General features: G+C 33.4%; 1 protein-coding gene across 3 annotated transcripts in view; it reads left to right on the top strand.

The window, feature by feature from the left end:
- The window catches only part of LOC118195952 (uncharacterized), a 29,598-nt gene extending 21,144 nt beyond the window's left edge, over positions 1-8,454 (top strand). For 2 of the 3 annotated variants that reach the window (XM_035367295.2, XM_085812008.1), the window contains exons 3-5: positions 2,283-2,723; positions 4,534-4,601; positions 8,140-8,454. In XM_035367295.2, coding sequence (XP_035223186.1) covers positions 2,283-2,723; positions 4,534-4,601; positions 8,140-8,251 — 621 coding nt within the window. In that variant the 3' untranslated portion in view covers positions 8,252-8,454. The remainder of the gene's footprint in view (positions 1-2,282; positions 2,724-4,533; positions 4,602-8,139) is intronic. The other variant, XM_035367296.2, reaches the window with a different exon arrangement.
- Positions 8,455-11,189: the final 2,735 nt, after the last annotated feature.

An 11,189-nucleotide genomic window follows, 5' to 3' on the forward strand; every position in this document is an offset into this window, starting at 1 on the left:
AGGTGATCTTATTCTTGTGTAGTGGGGGTTGTGTTGAAGAGATGATGTTCAGTATTACTGTTTATTTATATTCTCCAAAATATTGTTTAAATGTATAGATTTTGTAAAACTTAACAAATGCTATTATTTGAAAGCGAGCAGTAGCAACACTTTTCGAAATAAAGCATTTTTATCCCCAACGCTCAAGAGTGCTGCCACTCGGAAAAATGAGTGCGAAAATTAGCGCTTTCAAAGATTTTAATTAATATTTCGGTTGATTAAAGTCATACGAAGAAATGGCTTCCCACTAATATTTGGAATCGGGAATAATGTATTGAATATTTGGCAGTGCTATTTTATTTCATCGTAAAACGAGTATCGTAAAGCGGGCAGTGGCAGCAACTTTCGAAATAAAGCAGATTTTCATCTCCAGCTTGGGAGACTGTTGCCACTCGGAAAACTGAGAACGAAAATTATCGTTTTTCGAGTTTTTAATTATTATCTCTTAATTTAGCTATTTTTTTAAAAAATTTTTTGGAAAAAAGTGGACGTCGACCTTTTCCAGAACCCAGAAACTAGTTGTAGAAAGTTTGGTGACGATAGCTATAGTAGTGACTGAGTTATTAGAGTACAAAAAAACACTTCCTTCTTTATATAAATGGATTAAAGAAATAAGAAGTAAAAGTTTTATGTAATGAATTCATGTTTTTAATCATTTAATATAGTGCTCTTACAGGCTCTCAGATATTGCTGATGGCTTTGGATTACATTCGTAGATGAATTTCAAGGCCTCTCTTTACGCCTGTAAAGTTTGTTGACGCCTTGCACATTTTCAACTCAATTTTTCTCCGTGGCGTTGTTGTGTCGTTGAAGCTTTACATCTCCCAATTCAAATTCTTTTGCTGTAAGTTTTAAGCCAAACAGTCAGATGACTACAACGACTTGAATTTGAGTTTTTGATTTGATGAAAAAATCGGAATTAAATCGGTTGCGTTCCACTTCGGATTTACACGTCATATACAATCGTCCCAATTTTAGACTCTCATGATGCGGTGAGTAAGAAAAGTTCCTATTTCAGTCTTTCCATTCAGGATCGACATTAAATCTAAAAATATGTTCAGATGTCCCAGGATTGTGGATTATTATCTTGAAATACGCCACGTCGATTTTTAAAGAATAATCGTGACTGAAACTCTACACAGCTTAAATGAAAAAATAAGAATGAGAAAAAATAAGAACCTTGTTGATTGGGACAGCATTTATCTAATTTAGAGCAACAAAACATTATTCACGTCATTCATTAATAGTTTATTATTATTAATAACTTTATTTCATGAATGTTTGAAGTACAACTGTTGGAGCTCATTGTCGTACTGCAACAAATGATGCTATTATTACAACTTTCAATAAAATAGAATAACTTTTAATTCAATAATTTGTTAAAAATGAGCATTTCGTCGAGAACTGAAATGAATGCTTAGCCATTTGTAGAGAAATTAATTTCTTAGGATAGCCTGGCAAATAGAGTTTGTGTACGGTATGCAAACAGAAAAATCTATACTCCTTTTCCGGCTGAATTAAGGGTTTTTCACCTTCCTTAAAATGTCTTCCTTTTTAGTTTTCTCTCGTTTCGGTAAAGTTTCTTTCAGACAATTTAAAATATGTGAACTTAATTTTTGAATTTTTGCTTCTAAAGCAAAGAGAGAGAGAGAGAGTTTTTTTTTATAACAAGCATTTGATGTCTAAGAAAACAGAACGCATTTTAACTCCGAGATAGAGAATTCAGTTATTCAATTCATCATAGCTTAAAATTGTAAGGCAAAGTACAATTTTAAACTATGATATGCTTTGATTTTTTTTGGAAGTGTGTGTGAGGGAGAGGAGATTAATTAAAAAGAAAAACGAAGAATTCTTCCATTATATGAAAGAAATGCTGAAATACTTTGATTTTTGATGTTCTCCGAAACACCTACAGAAGCAAAGAAAGCCTGAAACTGCACGATTTTCATTGCTACTTCTAGAAAGACGGAGGTGGGAAAGACTATATATGGGACGTTATGATTTACTAGCATTAAAGGTTATAGATCCTCCACCTTCTTTATTTGAAACTTCAGTGTAGCTTATATTGGTAATAACAAATCCGGTATTATTAATGAAATCCATTGTCAATACTTCTTTAACTTGAAATGGGCTGAATAATCAAAGTTACTCATTAGATATCTTTTATTAAATTATCTCTTATATATGCATAAAAACGTCATATTTTTCTCAAATAATTATAGCCTTTAATTATTGCATTTCAGGAAGATTTATCACAAAAATGTGAAAAACGAAATGAACTTGAGGAGCTCAGATTATTAAACAAGGATCTTATGAGTCAGAAAAGAGCCTGGAAGAAAGAAAAGTATGAATATCAGCTTAATGAGTTAGCTTTGAAAAGGAAACTGAAATCAACCGAAGAACGGGAGGAAAAGCTTCTGAAAATGGTGGAAAAGTACAAAGAGCATATTTCTGTGATAGAAAAAAGGCATCAAAGAAAATATCAAGAACTGCAGTCTGTAAAAGAGAAAGAACACAAGGAGGCAGTTTCAGACTTACAAGATGTCTTATGTATATTGAAGAAAAAAATTATTTTTAACGGGAAAGAGATATCTGAAAGTGAAAGCAGGTCCTTAACAGAGTTTTTGTACCGTCTTGAAAAGTTAACAGAGCGCAAAGCTTGCCTTAAAAATTCGGCAACTCAGGTATTAAGTTTAAGCTATGTTTTACAGATTTTAAGTATGCATTCCGTTATAGAAAGTTTTGATTTCTTATTATGATTTGTATTTTAATAAGATATTCTATGAAGATTTATTTAGAAAGAAGTGGGTTGCTTTAAAATGTGCTACATAGTTTTATAATACTTTAACTGATTAATATTATGCTTACAATGCAAATTTTATTTCGGACATCTGCCATTTTTATAGAACATGTATTATTAATAAACCCCGTTAAATGCATTAGACAATTAGAGAAGCCTTATATTAACATAGTAACTTATTTTTTTTATCTGTAGAATCTTGTTCCTCTAGACTTAAACTTTCTCATGCTTATCTATATCTCTGTACTTAAATTATTCTTAAAAGCATGTTCATTTAGCTGTACTTTGGTAAGAGATACTTTCTAATATTTGATGAGTTACTGTCCTAATTGTTATCATCTCACAGAAGCATAAATTAAAATTCTACGAATTCTGTTTGTTCACTTCGTTGACGTTGCAACTAATACAAGAATTTTTAAATTAAAAGTGTCGGTTGCTTATCAATAACTAGTAACAGTTAGGCGGCTGCCTTGAATGAATATCTATCAAAATCGAACCATCTAAATGGAGGTTACCTAGTTTTACCGTCAATTAACCATTATAGAAAGGAGTACTTAGCAGTTTCGGATATGAACGGCTCAACGCAGCCTTTGACCAGTGCCGAAATTCCAATGCAAATCGGCGCCATCAAGTGCGAATAATAAGGTGAATCTATAAGGTATCAGGGTAACACTAATACATCGATTGCCTCTATAGGGTATTTTCTCCCTCCTTTCTGCATGCCTTCGAGGTGTTACTGGAATCACACTCGACGCGTATTCGAGAGGTCCATGTTCGAGTCCCGCCGAGGGCATTACTCATTTTTCATATCTCCTGCTTCGAAATAACCTAATGATTCTACTGTGGCTCCCGAACTGAAAGGTGGTGGATGATGATTCTTCCCCAGGATTTGGCGATTGGGACCCCCAACCCCTATCGCCCATTAAAAGGGGGAGTATATAAGGTATTTTCTTCCTCCTTTCTGCATGCTTTAGCCGTGTAACGGTAGCCCACTCGGAGCGTATTCGAGTCCTGCCGACGGCATTGCTTATTTTTTATATCTCATGGCTTCGAAATAACCTAATGTCTCTACAACTCTTAGTTTAACAAGGCGTGAGTTGCAATTCATATTTTGTTAGCCTTTAAAACGCTTTTGTGAGAGCTTAATTTGCACAAGGTTACAACGAATTTAAATGACATGAATCAAAATCAAATGAAGACAGTATTTAAATTACACTCAACTGTCATTAAGATTTAAAATAATTGCTCCACTATTACCTGATGCTCTGTCTGATATACCTCCTAAATGTCAGCGATTTATCATCCTGACTAGTGTCAACTTGAACATACACAGGTTAAAAGCAACAAACTTTTATTTGACCACTCCTGGTGGGTCGTAACTGAACCAAAGACAGAATTACAAACTAAAAGATGTTCAGACGACTTGTTATTTTCAGATGTATCCCTACATTACATGCTACTAATCTAATTGTAAGTAATCTAGATCACTTAAGAAGCTTTAGGAAGAACATTTTTTTTTTTTTTTTTCTGGTAGATAATTAGTTATTTAAATTAATCTGATAACATAATTTTGATATAGTTTTTTTTTATTGTAGTATGCATTAATTTAGCGGTGCTCTCTTAAAAAATATTTGTTAAATGAATTATTTTGCTACTATTAATAAAAATAATCAATGTTTCTATTTTCATGTTAGACAGACACACTTTTTACCGGAGAAGAAATATCTAGTATGCAGAATAGGGATGTGGAAGAACATGACAGGTATGGAATTTGTAAGCACTTCTGTCTATATATATTGCGTTAATTTGTAGAGACATTAGGTATTTTCTGGAAGAAGGCAAGATGAAAAATTAGCAACCGCCTTCGCCGGGAATCGAACCGCGGACCTCTGGAATACGCGCCCATCGTGCAGACTACTACACTACGAAGGCACGTTAAGAAGCCGGAAGAAACACCTTTTAAGGTATTTTTAACATGCTGCGAAAATTTTATTTAAAAAAAGGTGTTTACTTTAAAAAATTATAGTTTAATACCTGCTTTATGGGGTCGTGGGTTAGCGATCATCTCTTTGATAATCACGCCGAGCAGTAAGAAATGAACACTTTATTGAAATAAACAACAGCTCGCAGAAAATGAATAACTGTAAATAGCTCGAGGAAAATAGGGATAAGGAACGCAAATTCTTCCTAACGAAAAAAATCGCAGATAGCTGATATTATTCCTTAAACTCTAGAGCAGTAGATGTTGATACAAATTCAAAATTCTGAATTCATTCATTAACTCTTTGAACTGAACTTACTCTTAGCATCTAAATGACAGTATACTATATATAAAGCTGCCCAGTGTTCCTGGAAGCTTCAAGAAAAATCGCAAGCGCGCTAGAGATTTCCGGAAAACTTCTGTAAAAACGATAATTTGATTACCAAGAGAAAAATTAGAAGTATTATTCCTTATATCTCAGCTTTTGAATTATTTTTACAACGTATACATTGATGACCTACAATTTTATATTCGAAATTAACACTTGCAAACAAAATACATAGCCAAAAAATTCAATTCAATAAAGATACAATATAAAATTATTACATAAAATGCACCAAATGTTTAAATAAATAAAAGCTGCAAGGTTGCTATAGCATATGCAACTTATACGTAAATCCGGCACTGGTAATCTTAACTCTTAACATAAAGAACTTCAGCAGATAGAAACCACTATTCGTGGCGATGGTAAACTAAACAATAACAGTCAAATAAATTTAAACGTTGATTTAGTAGTCTATAAGTTGGCTCAAGTAATTTAACGGTATGCAAGTTTAGGTATCGGTTGCGAATCGGTTAATGAATGATACATTACAAAGTAAATACATTATACAAATACACATAAAATAAAGAACAATCCAATAAATATAAATACTTACAACAATTTATAACAGTATGTTATAGTTAATCATTTTGAGAATTTTCATAACTTAGAAAAGGAAAAGTGAAGGTAGTTTCACGTTTTGGAATTTAAAAAAAATTATAAAACTAATTGAAGCCCAATTAACAAATTGTGAGCAAATTTATTAGAGATAACCGAATTTGCACTCGAATCACCTTCTCCTAACCCTCTTTTTTTAAGTAAAAAATTAATTTTTCTCTTCGTGATTAAGAATAGATTTTTGAAGCATAAACAATATCTGATATACAAATTTTTCTATTTCATATATATAATCATTTCATATGTAATCATTATGATTTAAACAGTGTGTTTATACAGTTTTAGGAGTACGTTTGTAAAAAATCAAAAGTTGAAGGAAACAATATTCGGGCTTCTTTACCTTCGATATGCATTCCCTAAAATCTACACAGTGCTTGGTTCATTCATACAGCTGCCTGATTCCTTCGAAAACTATCTTTTGGAATACTATTTAAGCCTCTAAGATAACCGATCTCGTTCAGAAGGCCGATTTTGGTTCAAAATCTCATTTTTAGTCCAAAGGACAATTTGCCCAGAAGGACTATTAATTTCGTTTTGACATTTTGCGTTGAAAACTGTTAACGGCGAATCGCTTTTCAAATTATTGCCACCAAATAGTAGCACCCTGTATTAATAAAAAATAATGAAGAATCTGCATAAATGTATGTATGCTTCTCGCTTGTGATAAAACGACGGTACATAGAGCCCTCAAAATTTGAATAAAGTAATCTTCCATAGAATATGAGCATGTGGAAGCCTAAATTTGAAATCTTGAAATTTGTTTTATTATCGATTTCATATTTTGTAACACTTTAATGAATTTTTGATTAACAAACTAAACGCTTTCAAAGGGAGCAATGGCAACACTGTACGGGGGGGGGAATTATCGCCAGTGCGCGAGACTCTATATCGGAAATTCTAAAGATATGCTCATTTAAAAATTATTTTGCGATATTGCTCTTGAACTGAATTTTATAGTTTGAGTACGTAGTACATGATATTTAATAAATAAGGGTAACACACAAAACGTTAAAAAAAAACGCCCCTTTGGACGTAATTTAAAAATCCGAAACCTTTCAGTTTTATATATATATATATATAAACTTTTAATATTAGCTATCAAAGACACTTTTTCTCTCTTGACATGCTGATTAGAAGTGGAGATATACCAGTTTTTCTGAGAGACGGCAAACTAGAAGTTACTATTTTCCTCAGCGGAAGCCAAAGTTTAAAGGGCAAATTAAAGATGCAGTTTTCTTTTCTTTTTTTTTTTTTTACTAAATAATTTTAAGCATTCAATATGTCTAAGAAATACGGGAAAGTATTTTTATTGTGTATTTTTTCTCATTTTCGTTTGGCAACTTGAATAGTTGTGTATAGATGCCATGTTATGTTATTCTGAAAACTTTAAATGCGACTTTTTGATAATTTTCTTTTATGATTCATGTTTACAGCAACAATGATAACTCTAAAAGTTCCGTATGCAATAACTTGAAATTTTGACACAGAGTTTATGCATTATTATGCATGATATAGAGTAAGAGTTAAAATATTGGCCTCATAGAATTAAAAAAAAAAAAAAAAAAAAAAAAAAAAGGCCCTTTGAACGAGGTTGGTTATCTTAGAAGTGACCAGTATCATTTCCTTGAGCAGAATGGGATTATGCGACTGAACATTGTCGTGCAGCAGGTATCAGATATTCAATTCAGGTTTTTCAGTACATTAATGAATTCTCTTCAAAAGGTTTTCCATTATGCCTATATAAAATAAGGCGTTCAATATTTCTCCCTTAGGAATGAACAACTTCTGAATTGTCCTCTTCCAATCAGGGAAGGTCACCAGGATAGCTTTACGCCAGGTTACTCAAACCAGAGTTTCTGAGATCATGATACATTTTCTCCAGCCCAACCAGATGATTGTTGTTTCATCTCAGAATCATAATAAAAGTACCAAGTTTCATCTACAGTCATAATTTATTTAAAAAATCAAGATCACAACATTGCATGCAGAAATTGGATCTGCATCCTGTGACAACAGATGTTCACGCTTTAACGTAGAAAATTCCGTGCGCAAAATGACGATGTTTTAGGGAAGTCAAGTTAAGATATCATAGTATTATATGCTATCAATTATCGTTCGGCGGATTTTCTAGAATTTGTTTAAAAAATTAATCCTAAGACTTTGTAGACACATTGTGTATAATAGTACCTATAATAAGACTTTGCTTAAATTGGTTGTATAATGTCTTGCAAAATAATTCTTTAACCCTACATAAAATAAAAATTGTTTTTTTAATATTTCGTTTATACCTTTGCTCATATTTATTTTTGGAATTTGCAGAAATGAGAGAAAACTGACAGTTTCAGAAGCTTTCGATTATTTCAAGAAGATCAGTCAATTGTTGATTTTATACATTATTTTAATATACTTTTGCATTTTCGCTACGACGTGAGAAACATGGAAATTTTAATATTCATATACAGAAGATAAAAGATCTGTGGAGAATATTCTCATAAATAACATTTTTATAGTATTTATTGTATTATTTTTTCAACTTAATTCGCATCTTTTGAAATTAAGGAAAACTGCACCTGTAAACGGAAACAAAAGTGCATTTCCTCATCTGACATTCATTATTTTTAATAAAGTGTTTCCTTGGAACGTAGTTTGTAGCTTCATCAAATTGCTATTCAGTTTCTATGCTTCTATTACATTTGACATTTTTGTGTATAAATTTTAATACACTGATACTGTAAAGCAGCATTTATATATATGGCTTATAAGGGACGACCTAAAAACATGCATAAGTAAAAGCGTCTAAGCTTGAAGTTTCAGATTAAGAATATGAAATGTGATACGGATATTTTAACAGTAAAATTTTAATGCTACTGTGTTACTGCTACACATCCGTTACTACTTTATTTTAATTTTATCAGCTTGCTTTTACTTTTCTTCGAATAAACTTCTCCTTTACAGTTCAACGAAGTTAAAATATGTGCATACTAAAACCGTTAGAATTCGATCACAAAAAGAATCCCTCGATTTGAAATATGAATATTATGAAAAATATTGAGCATATAAACTTAAGGTTAATTTTATATGACATGGCTATTCATAAAGATGTTTTACAAACCACATTAAGGTTGCTCAGTATGCCCACCATTGTATGTACAGTATATGTTTATAAAGGTAGTCGAATTCATCCTTAACTTTTGCCAGCATATCTGCATCCGCTGCTTTCATGGTTCCTGTTTAGCGTATCTTCAGTTCGGCTATTGTAGCTGAAAGTGGAGGTACATGAATGGAGTCATTTAATAGGGGGACCGGAAAGTAATGTCGTTCGCAAGTGATTCGGGTCTGGGAGAGGGGGAAAAGCGAGAACTCGTTGAACGGCGGGCACCATTAATTTTTCCAAGGTGAATTTATAGTTGGATAGAGTTAATAAATAATACATGCACATAAAAAAAAAAAAAAAAAGATCGGTCTCATTTTGCTTTGTTCTGGTGTCTGCGTTGGTCGCAGTTTCTATTTTTTTTTTTTTTTTTAAATGGGAAAAGTTGCACATAGAATTTTATTGAAAACTAAAACATTTTTATTGTGATCGCGGGCATATGATTGGGAACCTCTGGCAAAGAATATGTATTGTTAAGAAGGAAAACTTCTCCGCCACAGGAGGGGCTCCGTTGCAACGTAGAGGGAAATAGCTGCACATGCATAGACCTTCTTTGCCCCTGGCTTATACCAGCCGTAAATTGTTGAACACCAGAGTTTTGTCGACAAAAATTACGCTGAACAGTTGTTATGGACTCACACTTTACGAATAATAGAACACAAAATTTCTGTTGCGCAGTCGCCATCTAGACAAACACTAAAGTGGCGGGGAAGAGTGTTAGCCGCTACTTGTTGCCAATGGCATGAAGTTACCTGTCGCCAGTTCCATTGAAATTTCCCCCTTTCTCTCTATGCATTTATTTGATCAAAACGTATTAAACAACTGTGAGTAGTCATGATGTTTTTTAATCCTTTGACGCGCGCGATATTATTTTTATTATAATTTTTTAAACTAAAAACTCTAGAAATTGAATATTATGATCCTAGAGACAAATAATATATGAATTTAAAAAAATCTACTCTTGCCCATTGTTCTGTGGGTGGTGGTCGCACTGAGAAACCACCGCGCGTCTAGGTTTACTTACCGAGGTAAGTAGGGGGAAAAAAACTTACCTTTCTCCGTGCGCGTTTCCAATAAATGACGAAATTTAAGAATTTTTTAAAAAAATGTATGTAGGAATTGCATAATATATAATTTTTTACATTATTTTACAAAGTAAATCGTCAGGAAAAATTAAAAAATAAACATTTATGTAATTTTTCTATAGCAGTGAAAATATAAGTACCTGCATAATAAGGACGTTTGGGTAAATGGATTAAAAAACTCAGCAAAATAAGGATTAAAAAAAAGACTCAGTGCATTGCACGTTTCGCACGTGTATCTTCTATGAGGTTTCTTCCTTGTGCAACAAAGTGTACACTTGCCTGGATCTAAATTTCATTGTCCAGCGTTATTTAGTTTCTTTTCATTTGGAACATGAAATTTGTGGTTAGGAAGCCGTATGTAGTGCAGAAAACTGTTAACACTACAATACGTTTAAAATTATTAAGAGGATTAAACCTCTGGCCTGGAAGGCAACCAGCAACCGAGTAAAACTGCTAAGGCAAGCGGCCTGCTTCTACTAACTCCTTCCTCTCTCTCGCTTGGCAAAAAGCCACAACTTAAGTACTTGGCGTTCGCCAACAAATTTGCATAAATAAGTTAAAGCTTTTAATTTTGGCCGGAAGTAGAAAATAAGAAGTGATAGTAAAGATTTAAAATAAAATAAACTTTAGTAAAACTTAAGATCCTTACAAGGTTATCATCTGTAGTCACTTCAGTTTCCCTTCACGGCTTAGCATATCGAGTAAGATGTATATTTCCCGAACTTTCGGGGTCTGCCAGGCAGAAGATAGAAGGTCTCTTCTAGTCGCTGCAGCTGCCTCAAGCCTCAGGAAAAAATGTCAGCGTTGATCCATTCCTCCTCTCCGTCTCTCTTCTGTCGTCTCCGCAAAGAAGTCCTTAGAGATTCTTTGGTCTCCTTCTCTCCCTGTCTCCTCAAGCCCCCCGAAAAACACTGCGCAGCCGTTTTAGTAGCTGGCGCGTTTTTTGAAAACCTGGCGTAGATGGTGACTAGCAGGAAGCCAAAAACAAAAGGCAACCCACACTCTGGATCTTCACGGGAAGGGGTTTCCCGACTACCAAAAGGAGCCGTTTCTCGCCATTCCATCCATTCCATCGTTCAACTTCCAAGGCCACACCAATGTGTCATCACAACTGCAGGCGGAAACAAGGGGAA

Source organism: Stegodyphus dumicola, chromosome 1 (genome assembly GCF_044657685.1).
Source record: "Stegodyphus dumicola isolate Sdum_Otavi_A_Nest chromosome 1, ASM4465768v1".
NCBI lineage: Eukaryota > Metazoa > Arthropoda > Arachnida > Araneae > Eresidae > Stegodyphus > Stegodyphus dumicola.